The sequence below is a fragment of the Sciurus vulgaris genome (genome assembly GCF_902686455.1).
Source record: "Sciurus vulgaris genome assembly, chromosome: 3".
Classification (NCBI taxonomy): Eukaryota; Metazoa; Chordata; class Mammalia; order Rodentia; family Sciuridae; genus Sciurus; species Sciurus vulgaris.
In genome coordinates, this window is record NC_136463.1 from 68,416,201 (window position 1) to 68,436,849 (window position 20,649).

A 20,649-nucleotide genomic window follows, 5' to 3' on the forward strand; every position below is an offset into this window, starting at 1 on the left:
TCTACCAGTAAACAGGAGGCATAACTGAAAAGCGAAACTTCAGTTCATTTGCTACCCTCATTGTCTCTTTCTTTCACCAGAGTTGGCTGGGAAGGGAAATGTGCAATGCCACCTTTTCTTTACCTCCAAGATTTGGTGGTTAGCCCTCTCTTCCCTACATTTCAAGTTTTCTGAGAAAAATAAATTAATTCATTCTCACTAAAATTTGGTGGCACAGCTGGGCATGGTCACACATGCCTATAATCCCAGCAAATTTGGAGGCTGAGGCAGGACAGTCACAAGTTGGAGGTCAGTCTCAGCAACTAAGCAACTTAGTGAGACCCTGTCTCAAAAAAAAAAAAAAAAAAAAAAAAAAGTCTGGGGATGTAGCTTAGTGGTAAAGCACCCCTGGGCTCAATTCCCAGTATATAAATAAATAAATAAATAAATAAATAAATAAATAAATAAATAAAATGTAGTGGCACTTATTAAAGATATAAGTAACTATATTAACAGCACCATTTGGAGTAAGTACTCAGGAAATAAATTGAAAAATTTAACTCTCATTAAAAAACAAAAGGTGGGACTGGGTTTGTAGCTCCATGGTAGAGCACTTGCCTAGCACATGTGAGGCACTGGGTTTGATTCTCAGCACTGCATATAAATAAATAAAATAAAGGTCCATCAACAACTAAAAAAAATTTTTTTAGAAAGTTGGGCTGGGTATGTAGCTTAGTAGTAGAGCACTTGTCTCGCTCACATGTTTGATCCCCAGCAACACACACACGCACACACACACACACACAGTTACCATATTAGAGTTAGAGTTATCAATATAAACTCATGTTTAGTTTAATAGAGAGGGACAGACATAGAAATAATTATATATTTGTGTGCATATATGGGTTAAAATACATATTCCTAGTTCTGTCTACTGAGAAGACTTGAAAGCAATGACACCCCAAAAGCAATGAGCACACCCAACATGCACATCTTGGTTTCTAACACTATCCTCCCAGTAAAAGGAACCAGGGATTCTTAGAGACATGTCTGCCCTAAGAATGGAGTAGGGATTATACAAGATGTGTCTGGCACATCTTTTTTTTTTTGTACCAGGGATTGAACCCAGGGATGCTTTACCTCTGAGCTAAGTCCCATCCCTTTTTATTTTTTTTATTTTGAGACAGGGTCTCCTTAAATTCCTTAGGGCCTCACTATGTTGCTGAAACTGGCTTTGGATTTGCAATCTCCTGCCACCTGACACATCCTGTAGTAAAATTAAGGAAGTCCTAATGTACAACTTGTGATCATGGATAATGATATGTCCCTGATCTGAATGTTACACAATGCATACATGAATCAAAACATCACATGGGACCTCATAAACATACTTTTATATGTCAATTAAAATATAAATAAAAACATCAACAACAGTAAAGCATAATGATGTCAAAAGGACACAGGAGTCAACTAACAGCTCTCTTAATAGCCAAAGAAAAATCGACTTATTAGGAGGCAGTTTACCTTTTCATTTATCCCCTGACAAAGAACTTTATTTTCAGTGATAATAGTGTAAAAACTTTGTAACTTTCTTTTTGTTTTACTTTCCAAAAATAAAATTCTAATATTGAATATGATTTTCCAAATTAAATATGATCCACCCTCAACTTCCAGGGATTCTGTTATGATCAAGCACCACTAGTATCACTAGCAGGGCCAGGTGGTGAACTCCTGTACTCCCAGCAACTCAGGAGACAGGCAGGAAGATCGAAAGGACAGCCTCAACAACTTAGTGAGATCTTGACTCAAAATAAAAAATAGAAAAGAGCAGGGATGTAGCTCAGGCAAAACACCCCTGGATTCAATCTCCACTACCAAACAAACCCACTGGTCTAAACACTGGTCTACAACAGAATTTACCTTTATGCTTAAAAAACCAAGACATAGGGAAGTTAAATAACTTCCTCAAAATCACACTGTGAATTAATTATAAATTTAAATGTTTACTCATAGACTCATAGTGCAGTTCACTATGCAGTTCATAGTTCTTTCACCTGTTTGCTACAAAGTGGAACTTAAGAAAAAATAGAGTAGAGCCAGAAGCATTTCTTTCCTGTTAAGAGAACTCTCTTCTACCAAATTTAAATTCCTTCTCTATGTATGTCAATTTGCTCCTGAATCACTAAAAGTACAGAAGTTTAATTTATCTTGATATAAAAAAGTCTTACTCTTTCAGTAATTTCATCTTTTTACAGTGTCTCTATGATAGAAAAGAGTTACAGAATTCTGAGTTCTATTGTTGAATGCTTTATAAATCTCAAGGAATTTTTCCAGGCACTAGAGTACAAACTATTCCAGTGGCAACATACAAACTCTGTGCTGTTCTTTCAAAAATGGCTGCTAAATCATTGTGTGTCTCTTTGGGACACCTCTCTTGTTCAACTACGAAAGTAGTAACTTTTTCAAACTAGTCGTATTAAAAGTTATTGTTTTCCCTACCAAAAGATTAGAGTAATATAACTGCAGAAAGCATGGAACAATAATGACTTTCAATAGATTCACAGCAAGTTCAAACTGCTACAAGCTCAGAAGTAAAATCTTCCTACAGTTTAAAATTAAGATACAGGAAGCCAAGGATAGGGAGAGACAAACAAAAACAAGTAGTTCAATGAGTGAGAAATAATGCAATATTTCTCCAGGAAGTAGTTTTACTTAATAATGTACAAGCAGCTATGGAATCCCAAATAAAATAAGGTGGAGGAGGACTTATTTTTGCTGAAGCACATGAAACATCTAAAGAACAATGAATTTGTAAGCTAAGACACAGCTCTTTCATAAACATTCAGTCCTGTAGATTCTCTCTCAACATATACTTAACCTCCTGTGTGATCTTAGCAAATTACTTTAAAATCTGGGATACAGTTTCCTTTCCTAAGATGTATAAGAGGCTTAAGTTAGATACTCTCTACATTTCTTCTGGTATAAAATTTGATTTCCTATAAAAAATATATTTCTTTTTTTCTTTTAATTTTTTTTTTTTTTTTTTTGGCAGTGGGGATTTTCCTGCTTTTGCCTCCCAGGTCACTGGGATTACAGGTGTACACCCAGCTACAAATTAATTTCTAAATAGTAATTGCTAAACATATCCTTCAAATAATGATCACATCATTTAAATAAAAACAATATTTGTGGGCTGGCATCATAGCTCAGTGGTAGAGCACTTGTCTGGCATGTGTGAGGCACTGGGTTCAATCTTCAGCATCACATAAAAATATATAAATAAAAGAAAGGTATTGTGTGCATCTACAACTAAAAAAATTCAAGAAACCAATATTTATAATAATAACTATCTGAAATTAAAGGCCTGTATCTCTTAATTTGCTCTGATTAACAATAATAGCTTAGCAATTGTGAACTAAAGGTGAATTTTGGGGGGTGGGGTGGTATTGGGGGATATAACTCAGGTTGCTTTACAACTGAGCCACATCCCCAGCCAGCCCTTTTTGTTAGTGAGACAGGGTCTCACTAAGTTGCTCAGGGGCTCAACCTCCCAAGTTGCTTGGAATACAGGTGTGCACCATTGTACCTGATTGAATTTATAAACTTTAAATGGAAATACAAAATATTATGGTATTATAAAAGTAATTAAAATGCCTGTTAATGCTGACAAAATTTATAAAAGATAGCTACACAGTACTGTGGCTTGAATGTGTCCCCCAAAGTCGAAAACTCGATCCTCAATGCAACATTCTTTTGTTGTTGTTGTTGTTGTTCTTTTTAGATATACATGACAGTTGAATGTATTTTGACATATTATATATACATGGAATATAACTTATTCTAATTAGGATTCAATGCAACAGTCTTGAGAGGACCTTTAAGAGGTGATTAGGTCATGAGAGCATGAATGGATTAATGGCATTATTGTAGGAATGAGTTTGTTAATGTAAGAGTGGGTTTGTTATAAAAGCAAGTTCAACCCTCTCTTGCCCTCTCTCACAGATCCTTTTGACCTTGCTTTCTGCAATGGAATGAAGCTGTATAGCACAGGGGCCCTCACCAGATGCAATCCTTGGCTCTTGGATTTTCCAACCTCAAGAACTAGGAACCAAATAAATGTATTTATAAATTACTCAATCTGTGGTATTCTGCTATAGCATCAAAAACCAGATTAAGACATACAGTACTTTTTTTCCCTGAAAATTAAAGAAAACATTTATTTTGGAAGCAATATTTTCATACAAAAATTAGAGGTAATAACAGAAAGACTACATTTTTCTACAGATGCTTATTGACTTATGGTGGGTTGTATCCCAATAAACACATCATAAATTGAAAATATCCTAAGTTAAAAATGCATTTTAATCTGGATGCTGTGGTGCGTGCTTGTAATCATAGCTACTTGGGAGGCTAAGGCAGGAGGATCCCAGTTCAAGGCCAGCCTCGGCAATGTAGCAAAACCCTTCCTCAAAATAAAAATTAAAAAGGACTGGGGATGTAGCTCAGTGATAGAGCACCCCTGGGGTTTGTCCACAGAACCACACCAAAAAAATGCATTTAATACATCTGACATACTAGCTGAGCAACACAGTATGCTATAGAGTCTCAATTGTTTTCCCTTATGGTTATTTGGTGAACTGGGAACTGTGGCTCACTGTTGCTGCTCAGCACCATTAAAGGGTATGGTATCAACAATTGTGCCCAGGAAAAAAGTCTAAATTCAAACTTCCAAGTACAGTTTCTATTGAATGCATATCACTTTTGCACTATTGCAATGTTGAAAAACCCATTAGTCAAACCATAAATGAGGGACCAGAACTGGGGGTACAGTTCAGTGAAAGAGCACTTTGCTAGCACGCATGAGGAAGGCGTGGGAGTGGTCCATAGCACTGCCAAAATCAATCAGGGACCATTCATATACAGAATGTTCTTTTTCATTTATATTTGATCTTTATGAAACAAAGTAATCTTCTTTCTTAGCATAGGCTTGTTTTAGATGCTCTCAAATTTTGAGATATTTCTCAGAATATACTATTTGTATCATTTTATTTCAGTGTTTCTCATTATCAGACTTGGAACATAGCATAGTATAATGCTTTGATTAAAAACTTTTAAAGAAAATGTTTTTTAAAGGCAGAAGGATTACAAATTCAAAGTCAGCCTCAGAACTTAACAAGATCTTAAGCAACTTCGTGAGACCCTATCTCAAAATAAAAAATAAAAAGAGCTGGGGATGTGGCACAGTGGCAAAGTGCCCCTGGGCTTAGTCCCTAGTCCCCCACCAAAAAAAAAAATTTAGTAGAACCATTATCATCAAATGAATTTTAAAAGAAAGAAAAGCATAACAGTTCTGATTAATGACAGATGTGAGGGGGTGGGGGAAGGAAAAATAGTAGAATGAGACAGACAGTATTACCCTATGTATGCGTATGATTACATGAATGGTGTGAATCTACATTGTGTACAACCATAGAAATGAAAAGTTGTACCCCATTTGTGTACAATGAATCAAAATGCAGTCTGTAAAAATAAAAAAATTAATAAAAAAAGAAAGTAAAAAAAAAAAAAAAAAAAGACGTGTGGATGCAGAGCCCACTATATTGCAACCTTACCTTCTCCCTGAAAAGTTCTTCCTAAATTCTGGGACTTCCAAAAAATAGTCTGGATACCTCTGTTGTACTGGAAAACACATGGGGTTTTGAGTCCCATAGGAATTGAGTTCAATCCCAGATCTCCCCCTTACAAGTTATGGAATGGTGGAAGAATTAATCTCTTTGTGATTCAGTTCCAAGTGTGTAAGAGGGGTGATGCAGTTGCTGTAATGTGAATTTTTGAGGCGGTTGTATAACAGGTCTGTAACTGTTGGTATACTCTTTCATAGAAATTTTGTTGGACTTTATTAAATTATTTTTAACTGATTATTTCCAGAGTATCTATTTTGAATTAAAATAGGTTATACCACTTCAAAAAAACAAAAAAGGGGGCTGGCATTGTGGTTCAGTGGTAGAGTGCTTGCCTAGCACACATGAGGCCCTGGGTTTGATCCTCAGTACCACATAAAAAATAAAATAATTTTTTTTTTAAAAAGGATAATAATTGACACTTTTTTAATAATGGTCTTATGAACAATATGCTCAATAAATATAATGAAGTTTACTTCTATTGTTTAAGATTAAAAATAAAAACCCCATGATCCCAGCTACTTGAGAGGCAGAGGAAGGAGGATTGCAATTTTGAGACCAGACTGGGCAATTTATTGAGAACTAATTCTACTGTTTAAAAAACAGGCATAATAGTTGTCTCCAGACATATAGGTTTCCCAAAATTCAGGTTTACATATTTCAAATTTGGCTCAGGTGGTTCATTCTTCCTCTGGTTATTAGTGTCAAGTTTCTTTGTGTCCCAGGGGTTCTTACTAAGGCTCACTGCTATCCTTATTATATCTAGCTAATTTTTAGGTAAACACACAAATCAGTGGTTTATTATGAAAACCCTATAATGCACTGCAAGTATTCCACAGTTCTTGAGTTTTTCTTTCCTAGACAAAGGAAACAAAAATGAGGAAACATTTGTTTTTAAGCTTCCAGTAGAATTGCTGAAACTATTCCTTTACCTGTTACTAAGCAGATCATTACTATTTTTACCTTGGAGACTGTTCTTTTCTTAGAATAATTTGATTATATTTCTCTCAGAACTTATTAGTAAATACATTCATTCAAAGCAAGAGATTTATCTTTGTTGTGGCATTTGTTGTTTTGTAATAGTATCAGTCCTTAATCATCTTAAGTGATGAGTATATAGATGGAAGATAGTATATAAGTAAAAGTGAGACTTGATATATTGGTTATTTTTATCAAATGCATTCACACTGATGATTCATTTCAGTGTATCAGAGGCAATCTTTACTGATCATCTTTCTTTTAAAAAATATTGGTTTAGTTGTAGATGGACACAAACCTTTATTTATTTTATGTGGTGCTGAGGATTGAACCCAGTGCCTCACACATGCTAGGCAAGGGCTGTAACACTGAGCCACAACCCCAGCCCTATTTATCATCTTTCTTGACCTAGAAATGACATGTGCAATGTCTTTTTGTTGTTTGTGGTTTGTTTTGTTTTGGTGTCTTGCTATGCTGTTCAGGCTGGCCTTAACTCTGGTGCTTAAGCAATTCTGCTTCAACCTCTCCAGTGGCTGGGAATACAGGGACTACAGGTGCACCTAGCTTTTGTGTAACCTTGCTCTCTCCTCACTGGGATACTGCGGATTGAATCTAGGACTTCACACATACCCGATGAGTGCTCTACCACTGAATGCTTTTTATTTTGAGACAGGGTCTCACTAGATTGCCCAGTCTGGCCTCACATTTATGATCCTCCTGGCTCAGCCTCCCAAGTACCTGGTATGATAAGTGTATGCTATCATGCAAATTCTTAACCTGCTGCTATATTCTCAGTTTGGTGGTTGTCTGTGGGGTTGTCAGAGACTGGCTTTGGTTCTAGATGAAACACTGTGGGTACTATCTTTAGCTTGTGTGACTGATGGAGTGAGCCATGGCTAGCAGAGGGGCTCTATGACCGGCTTAGGAGCTGTGGGGATGGGGAGGGACATGGAATTGGCCTTTTAGTCAAACCTTGGGGAGTTCCCCAAGTTAAAGGCTGAAAATGGTGGCTAGGCGCTACCCTCAACGTTTCCAGGACAGATAATGGTTGAAGGTGTTTTGTTTGTTTGTTTGGGACTGTTATAAGTAAATTTTATGTGAAAACATGAAAAGACATCTTGCCCCAAACACGTTGAACTGAAAAGAGTTTAAAATTCCTCACAAGTTCAACTCCATTTAAAGTGAATATGAACAAGTGAAGCCATCCTTGCCCTAGAGGTAGAGTCCATAGAAACACCAAACCTGGAAGTCTAAGGCATCCTTTGAGAATAAAATAATGATGACAGACAAGGTTCCAAATATCAGATCCAGAGGTAATGATGACTGAAGTCATAAGAATCATTCAGTCTCTCTTTAAAATTTATTGCTTATTTACTTAGGTAATAGGAATTGAACCCAGAGTGTTCTACCACTGAAATACACCCCTAACTCTTTTTTTATTTTATTTTATTTTATTTATTTTGAGACAAGGTCTTGCTAAATTGCCCAGGCTGGCTTTGAACTTGTGATCCTCCTGCCTCAGTCTCCCAAGTAGATGAGATTATAGGTGTGAACAACTGTGCCTGGCTGTGCAACATCTCCTGTCTCTAGTTTTGTGGAATGATGGTCAAGAGTGAGGGTTCTGGAGTCGGGTGTGGTGGCAGACACCTGTAATCCCAGAGATTTGGGAGGCTGAAGCAGAAGGATTGTGAGTTCAAAGCCAGCGTCAGCAATGGTGAGGCACTAAGCAACTCAGTAAGACCTTGTCTCTAAATAAAATACAAAATAGAGCTGGGGATGTGACTCAGTGGCCAAGTACCCCTGAGTTCAATCCCTAGTACCCCACCCCCCAAAAAAAGAGTGAGGGTTCTAGACATGAGCCGTCTGGATTAGAGTCCTAGCTCCATTATTGAGCTTGTACAAGTCACTTAACATCTATGAAATGAGGTAATTAATAATCACAGGGTTGATGCAAGGATTGAACAAACTAAAAATGCTAAAGACAACATATTGCCTGGCACTGGCACACAGTAAGCATTGAAGCATTATTATCATAATTTACACTGGTGCACTGGTGTCCATTTTTATTTTTTATTTTTATTTTTTTGGTACTAGAGATTGAACCCAGGGGCACTTAACCACTAAGCCACATCCGCAGCTCTTTTTTTGTATTTTATTTAGAGACAGGGTCTCCCTGAGTTGCTTAGAATCTCGCTAGATTGCTGAGGCAGGCTTTGAACTCGCTATCCTCCTGCCTAAACCTCCCGAGTCACTGGGATTGCGGGCGTGTGCCACTGTTCCCAGCTGGTGTCCATTCTTATTCAAGATTCACTGAGTGCACTGCTATTCTATGCCAGGCACAGTGATAGACATCTCAGTTATTAAGACAGATAATGTGTCATCCCTACCCCTACAAACTTCCAGCAAAAAGAAAGAAAAACAGTTGCTGCTATGACACAGAGGGGTTCTTTTGGTGATGGGTATTGAACTCAGGGTCTCACAAATGCTAAATGTGTGCTTTATTACTAAGCTTCACCTCTTTGCCACAGACGCTCTTAAGTTGAATTGGATTCAGTTTGTGAACTTGGATGAGAAAAAATCTACATCTTTATACTAACCTCTAACTGAAATTTAGTATTTCCTTCAACTACTAATATGAGAGAGAAATCACAGTAGTGTTAAGTTTTTGTGGCTTTGTCACCAAGAGAAATAACAGATATTTTCATATCACATTGCAGTTCTCTCAAAATATTATTTATCTTTATCACTACCTTGCAAATTTGATAGTTACCAGACTGACCTGCTACTAGATCATACTACTACTTTCATAAAGAAGCACTCATAGTATTACATCACGACTTTAGTTTTTACTATTTTGGTAACAGTATTTTATTGTAATTGGTTTTCTTTATAATCTAATAAACTTTATATTTATGTACTTCTTAAAGAGGGTCCCATAGGCTTCAGTAGACTGCAAAAGGGGTCCATGGCACAAAAAATGTTTCAAATTCCAGTACTGAAGTCTATATGAACCACAGTATGGGCACTAGTGAGAGTGAGAGAAGTACAGAGGGAGGAGTACAAAGAGACGACTATCTAATCAGAGAAGCTGGGTGACTCTCAGTTTTTAAAAAAATTTCAGAACAGTCAGCCTGTGGTACTTTACTAAGGATAACTTTATTCTAATTGCAAAAGAGCATATAAATTGGAGTTAGAAAACCTGTTCACAGTTCTGACACTGAACAATGAGCAAGTCTTTTAATCTCTAGGAGCCTATTTTATCAACTATAAAATGGAAGTAACGCTAGCTTTATAGGATCATTGTGAAAAAGTGAGATATTGACAAAAACATACTGATGACTTTAAAGTATTAAAATTATTGCTATTCTTTCTTTAAACACCTAGTCATGTGCTAGAAAATATAAAGAAATGAATAATGGTCTTTGCTTTTTAGGAATTTACAGTTCAATTCCAGATATAATATTTTAAAAAGCATGAAACCCCTAGAAACAGTTTAATTCAGTATGAGGTAGAGGAATTAAACATATACATGTCATTGACAGTGAACAGACATCAGAAATCTCAAACAGGACTGGGGGTGTACCTTGGTGGTAGAGTACTTGCCCAGCCTATACAAGGTTCTAGGTTCAATCCCCAGCAACACACACACAGAAATCTAAGATAGTCCCTCAACTAGTTCTAATTTATCTGAGTAATAAGATTTTGTTTTTCAGTATTCTACATTCAAGATAAAGGAGAATTCAAAAGTGAGGATTTGTTACTATGCATGGTTAGCTGTGATTTTCATGATGAGTGCAGACTAGCATATGTAGACCATGCTGAGGCCCATATACCCAATGCTAAGGACGAAATTCTTAAACATTATTTAGAACATTCTAGATCCCATAAGTCCATTTCTCTGTTCATCAGAGATTTATGATAACCTATCATTTGGTTCTTTTTCTTTGTATGTGTCCCTCTATTCCGTTTTTCCTCAAAAAAAAAAAAAAAAAAAAAAAAAAAAAAAAAAAAAGAACCATGGTCAAATGATGGGGTGGGCATTTTGCCAATTACATTTATAGTTAGCTAATAACAAATTAGTATTCTGGTTTATAACTTAATATTTTGTGATTTGCTTAGTGTGATTTAATGCTTCAGACTCTGACTGAATTGCTGAAACCTCATTTCCTAACCCCATAAAGCTGAAGATGAGTTTACTAAGATCTAAAAACCCATAAGTCTCTGTGGGGTGGTATTAATCAGAGATGGCTTACTCCAGAAATCCAAACAAAAAAAGCACCTATTTTTGTGGAGGGACATTTTAAAACACAGAGCACAGAGAATGTATAATAAAAAAGTATTCTGAACTTTTTGTCCAAATATAAAATATAGGAAGCTGACCTTAAAAATTGGCAACAGGTATACCTGTTTTCAGAAAAGATGTATAGCTAATTTTGGCAAATTTCAGATGTTAGCAAAAGCCATTTTTATACTAAATCCATCATTTGAAGAATTCGTTTTCTTAAGAAACAAATGTTATGATAAAATCGGTACTTTAGTTATTTAAACAGCCATTCCAAAGATACCTAGTTGTGTAAACAGTTTTGCAGTTAACTGCAGAGCACCCAAAATAGACGTCTGAAAAAAACGCTGGAGAGGATGAAATGGTTTTGTTTGTAGACTGGGATTTTTGAAGATAGTGTTTCATTTCGACGTAATGTAAGATAACAGGATTTGAATTTGGAAGAACATCCTTGGAGATCATTTTGGCCAACCTGAAATTCAAGGCGGTCAGAGTATTAACTCCAAACCAACCTGCACCAGGAGATGGAATCGGGCCTACGCATCGATCTTTTCAAGCTAGACCCGCAAAACACCGGATTCCCTCTCGTTTTTTGAGCGCAAAATGAATAGATTGTCAAAAGGAGTGTCTGTACTTTTAAGAAATCACCCAGTTCACCCGGGTCGGGGGAATCGAATATTGCTCCTATCGTGTGGAGAAGTCACAGCCTTTCTTGGTAACAATCCCGAAGCCTCACAACGTCTACAAAATTAGTTTTCCTCCTTTCTCTAAGACACGCCTGCCACCTTAGAAATCGCTCCCCTCGGCGGAGCCCAGTCGCGTCTGACAACAGCCGCTGCCTCCAGCCACGGGCTGCGGGAGGTGGGATTCGGCCAAGGGTGCCTTGAGGCACGTGGTGGCGAGAGGTCAGGGGACTCGATTCCCACCCCGGGGGCCCCTCCAGCGGGGAAGCGACCCCCCCTCCACACACACTTGGGGGGGCACACCAAGCCCCAGGCAGGCCGGGTCCTGAGGCGCTAGGGGCTCGATTCGCAAAGGATCTCAGTTCACTTAATAGGCCCCTCACCCCCAGGTCCTCAGATGCCGGCCTCTCTCCAGGGGTTCCGTACCCCCCTGGGGGCGGCGACTGACGACGCTCAGAAGGCGAGAAACGGCTCCCTAAGCCGCTCGCTGGGTCCCTCTCTCCCCACAATGCACCGGGGCCAGCAGGAAGGCCGCTCCGACCCCTAATTTTCCCGCGAATTCAGTTCAAAGAGGCGGCCGGGCCCGCGATCGGCAGCGCGCACGGGCCAACCAAGCCGCGCCTCCGCGAAAAGCGCCTCCGCGTGACTGACGGGGGAATCCGCGGGCCAACAGGCTGGGCGGCCGGGCGGCGCGCGCTCCCGATGGCCAATCAGAGCGCCGGGCGGGGAAGAGGGCGGAGCGAGGCCAGGGTAGGGTGAGCGGCCTCCGAAGCGGAGCGGGGCTCTGAGGAGACACTTTTTTTTTCCTCCCTCCTTCCCTCCTCTCCTCCTCCCTTCCCTTCCCCTCTCCTCCCCTCTCTCCTCCTTCCCCCCTCGGTCCGCCGGAGCCTGCTGGGGCGAGCGGTTGGTATTGCAGGCGCTCACTCTCCGGGGCCGCCCGGCGGGTAGCTGGCGGGGGGAGGAGGCAGGAACCGCGATGGCGCCTCAGAAGCACGGCGGTGGGGGAGGGGGCGGCTCGGGGCCCAGCGCGGGGTCCGGGGGAGGCGGCTTCGGGGGTTCGGCGGCAGTGGCGGCGGCTACGGCTTCGGGCGGCAAATCCGGCGGCGGGGGCTGTGGAGGCGGCGGCGGCAGTTACTCGGCCTCCTCCTCGTCTTCCGCGGCGGCAGCGGCGGGGGCCGCCGTGTTACCGGTGAAGAAGCCGAAAATGGAGCACGTCCAGGCTGACCACGAGCTTTTCCTCCAGGCCTTTGAGAGTGAGTGTGTGCGAGGCTTTGAGGGCAGGAAGACGCACTCTTGCGGCACCGGGGGCTCGGGACTCTCGGCCGGGCCCCCTCCTTTCCGCGAGTGCACTTGGTTTGGAGTGGAGGGAGCGTCGAGGGGGATGTCCTCGCGCCGGGGATCGCGGCTCCCCGGGACCCGAAGCCCTGAGCCTTTGGCGGAGGTGGGAGCGGGGTCCGGGGTCCGGGGTGGGTTCTTGACTCCGCCAAGGTCCGCAGGAGCGGTTGGGCGCGGGGGCCCCGCGTTAAGGGCAGGCTTTTGAGATGAGGTTACACAGTTGGACCGAGGGTGCAGAGAGATCCCAAGACGAGTACTTGTTTTCTTTCATGCCTTCCGTACTCCAGAAGTACCTACCGGGGGGGGGGGGGGTTCGATTGTAGGTTTCGAGGGGCAAGATTCAGCCAGAGAAGGGACGAATGCCGTGAGGCCGACGAGATTGTCATTGGTCCGAAATGCCTGGGCACCAACTTGTGCTTTATCTTAACATGGCACCTTTTGATGCTTTGAGTCTTTCGAATCTATCCGCCCATTTTATGGATACGTAAACTGAGACAGGTAGTAGACAAGCATCATCTCTGGAGAGGACCTCGCAGCTCTGTCTACTTCCCGAACCCGACGTCCGTCTCTGCTTTTAAGGGCTGTTTGGAGGACGAAACTAGGACTTACTTGGAAATGGGAGCAAGGTGTCTGGAAACAAACAATAGAATTTATAAACAATATCTTGACTATAAACAATTGTAACTGTTCTTTAATGGTTGTTATATCCTGATTTTTTACTTTTGTGTGGACGTTATAATTTGGGCAGTCTTAAATAGCTGAGTATCTTAGAGAAACTGGAATAAGCTCAGCTCTACCGCTGAATGTCTTTATTTACAAGATTACCGTGGCATATGTTAAGGGCATGGTATCAGCTGTGCTTGGAAAGACATATTACATTGTTTAATACCCCCTCCTTCATTCTCTTTCATTAGTGCTTTGTAAAATTCTAATTGGAATTTAATACGAGAAATTGCAGTTTTTATTGAAACGAATATGAACCTGCTTCAGAGAGATTTCACGTTATTCCTTTGCTTAATATACTTTAAAAAATCTGGGAAGTCTAATTAGAAATAGGATGGGGAACTGATCGGCAGGCATGACAATAAACCTATTTATACCTCTTCTAAAATATCTCTCTTCAGTTTAATTTGAAACTAAAAGTAACTGAAGATTAAGTGGAAAATTTTAAGGTTCTTTCTAAATGTTATGAAAAACCCTCCAAGAAAGTTTTTAACTATTTGCTTTCTGATGCATCCACCTGGGAGAAATCAGCTGTCATTAAGAACTAGATCTGGTCACCAAACAACTTGATTCTTCTCAACATTGGTCTTAGTTTCATGGAAGTTTAAATGCTTTAATGTGATTATTAATATACTTACATTTAGTTTACAGCATATATATTCTGCTTTGTTTAAAGAAATGTTACACTAATAGGTTGTTAATACAAGATGGTATAGGTTTATTTCTCAACTTTAACCTAAGTCCTTTGTAACAAATTTTAATTAATTTTAAACATTAAAAAGACTTTTTGGACTCTTGTCAGTTGCACAGAAATATGTGTTGGAGGCAGTATTTACATGTTGAAATATTTACATTAAGCAAAACACATCAAAATTAAAATACAGTTAGAAATACTCAAATTTTAGTTACAAGTAATATCTTAGACTTATTTCAGTATTGACTGATATTCATCTTACCTATTTTGGGATGTCTGGAAAAATTTTATTCCATTTTAGCTGGTTACTATATGAAATTTTTAAATGGCCAAGTGAAAGGCAAAATTTTCATTTTGTTTGGCAACAATAAATCTTTTGTTGAATATAGCTGCCTTATGTCAACTGCTTTTTGGAAGGAGAAGGGTTACAAATAGTAAAATTAACTAATTAAATGACTATAACTACAGCTGTTTAGTTCTACACATTATAACAGTAGCCACCTTAGAAAGGTTTAATAGCAAGATTATAGAGAGCCTTGAGTTTAAAATAAATGTAGATGAATTTTGTGAATGTATGCCATAGATTGTCTTTCGTGCATACTAATTTCCTTGATATAAATATTTAGTACATGATTTTCATAACAGGTGATTGGATTCTGTTGGTTATAACATGGGCTGGGTTGGTAGTTTCCTTAAAAATTAAGTAAATTTAGATAATGCTTGGATTTTGTTTTCTGTTACCTAGAACCAACACAGATCTATAGATTTCTTCGAACTCGAAATCTCATAGCAGTAAGTAGTCAATGAAATTCATCAATATTATTTCATTCTTATAATTTCATCTGTATTGTATTTTAATATTTTTAAAACTTTTTTTATAGCCAATATTTTTGCACAGAACTCTTACTTACATGTCTCATCGAAACTCCAGAACAAACATCAAAAGGTACATTTTATGAATCTTATTTCAAGCTGATCAAACCATCTGAAAGTTCTGTCTTAAAGTACTATTTCTAATTACAGGTTAAATATGAAAACTTAAATGAAATAGCAGCTAGTTGAATTGGTTACAGAGTGATTTTTAATAGTATCATTTTTGGAAATCCCAGTTTATTACTAGATTTTTTTTTTTCCTAGTAGAAATGATTTAGTGGTAAAGTGAATGCGGTGATTTTTATTGACTCATGTTTTCACTCTGTGCCACTAGTTATTTTCAAATTTGGTAAAAGTCCAGGATTTAAATGCTTACTAAAGGGCTTATTTACCATTGTTGATACATAAAATTAAATGGTTAATTTTTTGATTTTCTTATGTCCAATGAAGGGTTAAATTCTATGATGATAGGTTCAGAAAATCCCATTTTATGTCTTTGGTAGTATTCTACTGAAGGGGAAATACTTTTGAAGTCAGTAGGATGACTGGTCTTTAAAAACAAGAAGTCTTAATCTTCTGGTCTTAAAGTGGAGTCTGGAGGTGTAGTACACAGCTTATTTTTGGCATCTAACATTTATGACTTAACCAAATGTAATAATGGAATGCAAGTTTCTTGTCCTATGTACTAGACTATTGAGTATATGAGGTTAACAAGTTAAATTTAAAAGAGAGAACTTTTATCTAACATTTAGTATTGTTATAGTCTTAAAACCATTAAGCTATTTTAGTAGACTTTGAAACTAAACTCCCGAGGAGAGTCCTAGTTACTAAGTAGGCGTTACATTTGTATAGCAAGATATAGTTTTGTAGATTCATTAAAGTATATTTTAAAGGTTGACATTTTAAACAATTGGTGGTTTGACAATCTAAATTGAGAGACAGAAAGATAAAGCCTTGTGTTCAGTAGGTGAAAATTGCTAAGCAAGTAAGGAGGAAGGAGGTGATAAATTAGGCAACCACTCTCTTAATTGAGTTATGCCAGCGTTCAGACTTTTTCTGAAAAGGACTGTATAGTAAATATTTTAAGTTTCTGTGGCTAGGAGGCAAAATCAAGGATATTATGTAAGTGCTTACCATAAACAAAATCTCCAGTTTTTTTATTGATGAAATTCAATATACAGCCATACCAAGTAAAGTATTTTGTAACACAAGCCTGGTAGGAATAAATGTGGAATTCTTTTGAGATAACATTTTGCTTAATTGGGGTTCAGAGTTAAGTGTTCTCTGTCATCAGATCAGTTGCCAGTGTTTATCTATTAAAACATTCTTGGGGGCTAGGGTTGTAGCTCAGTGGTAGAGCACTTCCCTAGCACTTGTAAATCCTTGGGGTCAATCCTAAGCACTGTGTAAAAATAAATAAGTCAAGGTATTATGTCCATCTACAGCTTTAAAAAAAATCATTTTTAGCTTCTGGGTCAAGCTGTGGGTTTAGCCATAGTTCACCAACCCTGAATTCATTTCATACAACTAGGAGAATTTGATTGAGTTAACCTTTGTCTTTCACTAAATATTTTTTTTTTTAGATTTTTTTTTTATGTTGATAAAACTTTTATTTTTATTCATTTATTTATACGCAGTGCCAAGAATCGAACCCAGTGCCTCACACATGCTAGGCAGGCACTTTACCACTAAGCCACAAACCCAACCCCTCAACTAAATTATTTTTCTTGGTACCAGGTATTGAATCCAGGGGTGTTTTATTACCGAGCCATAGCCCCAGTGAGAGAGTGTCATTAGGTTGCTTACAGCCTTGCAGAGTTGCTGAGTCTGGCTTCGAACCTGCAATCCTGCCTTAGCCTCCCCAGCTGCTGGGATTACAGGCATGAGCCACTATCCTTAGCTAAATTATTTTTAATATGGATGGTCAGTTGAGTTATTAAGATATTGTCTAATTTAAATTTTAAAAGTGATGAAGTTTTAAAAAAATGTTTGGGTTAATCTGTAAATGGATTAAAAATATACATTTAAAATCTTACTTTTTTCTTCTTTTGTGGTACTGGGTGTAGAACCCAGGGCCTTGCACATACTAGGCAAGCATTCTTCCACTGAGCTACATCCCTATCCCTATTTATTTAGAGACGGGATCCTGCTAAGTTGCGCCAACTGGCCTCAAACTTTTCAGTCCTCCTGCCTCAGCCCCTCAAGTAGCTGGGATTACAGGAGTGTGCCACCATGCCTGATTTCCCATTTGAAATCTAAGTTTATCATTTCCTTATTATGTTTATTTATTAGACTGTCTCATTGTGGGATATATTGTGTGCCAGTAGATGGGTAGTTTAAAAAATTTGGTAATATAAACTGATTTTCTTAATTATTGCCATGTAGATTTTAAAATATTTGTCTTTAGGGATTTTGAAGCAATTTGCTATCCGAAAAGCATTATTTTTGATACTGGAAATTGAACTCAGGAGCAGTTTACCATTGAGCTGCATCCTCAGCCCTTTTATATTTTAAGACAGGGTCCTGCTAAATTGCACCCCTACCTTGAACTTCCAATCCTCCTGCCTCAGCCTCCAAGTAACTGAGATTACAGGCATGCACTATTGTGCTTTCCTAGCCAAGAAATATTTAAATCTTACTTATTATTTTGAGACATGATCTCAATAAGTTGCTGAGGTTGGCTTTGAATTTGTGGTCCTCCTGCCTCAGCCTTACGTCTCTGGGATTACAGGTGTATGCTACCATGTCCAACTTTAAGAGTAATTTTTAGCAAATTGTAAAACAACCCTTTGTATCTTCAGATGATTGATGTTGTCTTCAAAGTAATTCGTGACTTTGGGGGCTGGGGATGTATGTAGTTCAGAGGTAGAATGTTTGGATAGCATGTGTGAGGCCCTGGGTTCAGTCCCCAGCATCACAAACAAAACAAAACCTAAAAAGAAACAAAAAGTATTAGTGACTTTTAAAGGGTATCAGATTTAGCAGTGGTTGTGCTGCTTTTGCAAATTGTTTTTGGAACTCCTTTTTACTACAACACCATATACTATATGTGTGTGTATGTGCACACACATATTTTTTTTTTTTTTTTGGTTGGGACTTCGTACATGCTAGGCAAGTGCTCTACCACTAAGCTACATCTTCGGCCCAATATCAGTTATTGGAATAAGCATGTTACTCCCTTGGAAGTCATACTCTTTGTTGTAATATTACTTTTTGGTGTATTTATTAAATTCCTCTCATGTTTTAGTCTTAATACTTCACAGAGGTATTCAAATTCTATAGGCAAGCACTACTCTGACACAGAAATTAAAGTGAGAAAGGCATTGAATCCATTTTTTTAGATTTCATGTAAACTACTTCTGAACCCTCCCAAGAAAATTTCAAAAATTTCTTGGATTTTAAAATTCTCCTTTTTTTTTTGTTGACCTTTTGGTAACTATTTCCCTTATTAAAGCTGAGCATTGCCTTTCTAAAACACAAATACTTGGTGTTGGGGGAGAAACTGCTTTTTGTATAGTTGTTCATGTCGTTTGTTTTTTCTTAAAAAGGTAGGGTTGCCTTTATAATCTTATGTGTTTCAAGTGATTGTTATTATTCAGTTCTCCTGTTCATTTTTTCTGCATTAAAACTTTATAAGGTTGGAAGAGATGAACCTTGGGACTTAGTCTTACCTTTATTAAAGACAATTTCTTCTTAATCGTTACATAGACATATTCCTAAAAATTTCTGGTAACTTTAAAACCCTCTTCAATGATAACTTTTCAGCATTTATATTGAACTTTTTTTGGTAGCTAACCTGGAATAGTTCATTTTTCTTCTTTTATCTGTGGAGATAAAAAATGAATTAACATCATTCATAAAGCATTTCTTTCTATGTTCTATTGGGTTAAACTTTAAAATTGAAGTTTTCAGTTACTCTAAACGTAAAGAGAGAAGCTTTTTTTTTTTTTAATCTCTTGTTAATAGACTTTTCAATCACCAGATATATAGACTCTCTCAGTATTGCTCTTCCAGTATTTTATTGTAATGTGTTTATTAACACTTCTCTATTAATTTTCATTATAGTAGTTGAATACAATAGCTGTTTGGGGGACTAGGGTTTTAACTCAGTGGTAGAGTGCTTGCCCTGAGGCCATGGATTCAGTCCCCAGTCCTGCCAAAAAAAAGAGAGAAAGCGAGAGAGAGTGACAGTAGCTGTTCTTGAGTAATGAACCTGTCTGTAGTTTCTCTTATTTGCCTTCAAGCGTTATAATGTCATGTTAATGTTGAATATAGTAAATTTTCAAGTTCTAAATTTGAAGAAAATACATGAATATAAAGAGAAATATTTGTGGTTGAGAATATAACTCAGTGACAAAGCACTTGACTAGCACACGTTGGACCCTGGGTTTCATTCCCAGCACTGCAAGGATTTCAGTGTGGCCCAGCCTGAAGTTCTCTTAAGAGAGAAACATTTGTTTCCAATTAACAAGTTATATGTAGGTAAGGTTTTAAACCTGTATCTCTAGGACATACCATAAACCACCTTGAGAAGTAAAATGAGGCTTGTTTTACAACACATTCCATCTTTAATTGCTTTGGGAGATTTTACTTAAGTTTCTTTTTTGTGAAAAAATTACTTTTTTCTCTTAAAGGTGTCAAGTTAGAAGCTAATATGCAATTTTATCATAATTTTATGGATGTCCCCTAATTTCAAATTTTTACATGATCTTTTTAAACTTAATCTCTTTAGTATGACATATTCAACTGTAACCTTTGAGGATGTTTTATGAACTTCAGATATATTTTATAGAATATGCATTTTTATGTGATGCTGTTAGTTCTTCTTGGGTTGCTTAAAAGAAGTATGAATGCTTCAAAATACACACAATTTCCATTTGTTTCAAAAAGATAGATATTTGAATACCTACCAAAAATAGGGCACTATGCCAAACTTTGCTTGAAGAAAAGCAGTCACTGCCCTTCAGGAGCTTATGATCTATATGAGAAAATATTTACACAGATTTCACAGGTAGGAGACTGTGTCAAAAGAAGTATAAATCAAGTGTCATAGGTAAGAAGAAATCACTTATTTGGGGATAATTACAGATTTTATGACAGAGTTAGCATTTGAGATGGGCTTGCAGGCATGTCTGCTGTATTATAACACACATTTTAATAGTATTCATTGTTACGGTGAACCCCCCATAATTTATCTTAGTAAAAATAATCAAAATCAGATTTCCATCTTGCCTGTTACAGTGACAATAAAGTGTAATTCGTTTGTTCTTTTCTAGTTGAGAAGTGATGATTTTGTTTATCTGTTTCTTCCAGGAAGACATTTAAAGTTGATGATATGTTATCAAAAGTAGAGAAAATGAAAGGAGAGCAAGAATCTCATAGGTAAGATAACTTATCAGTTTATATTAAGTGATATACTTG

General features: G+C 37.9%; 1 protein-coding gene across 1 annotated transcript in view; it reads left to right on the plus strand.

Annotated features, from left to right (window-relative positions):
* Positions 1–12,325: 12,325 nt before the first annotated feature.
* Positions 12,326–20,649, plus strand: part of SUZ12 (SUZ12 polycomb repressive complex 2 subunit) — a 43,568-nt gene continuing 35,244 nt past the window's right edge. The window contains 4 exon segments of the mRNA XM_079130458.1: positions 12,326–12,856; positions 15,101–15,147; positions 15,237–15,301; positions 20,542–20,610. Coding sequence (XP_078986584.1) covers positions 12,580–12,856; positions 15,101–15,147; positions 15,237–15,301; positions 20,542–20,610 — 458 coding nt within the window. The 5' untranslated portion in view covers positions 12,326–12,579.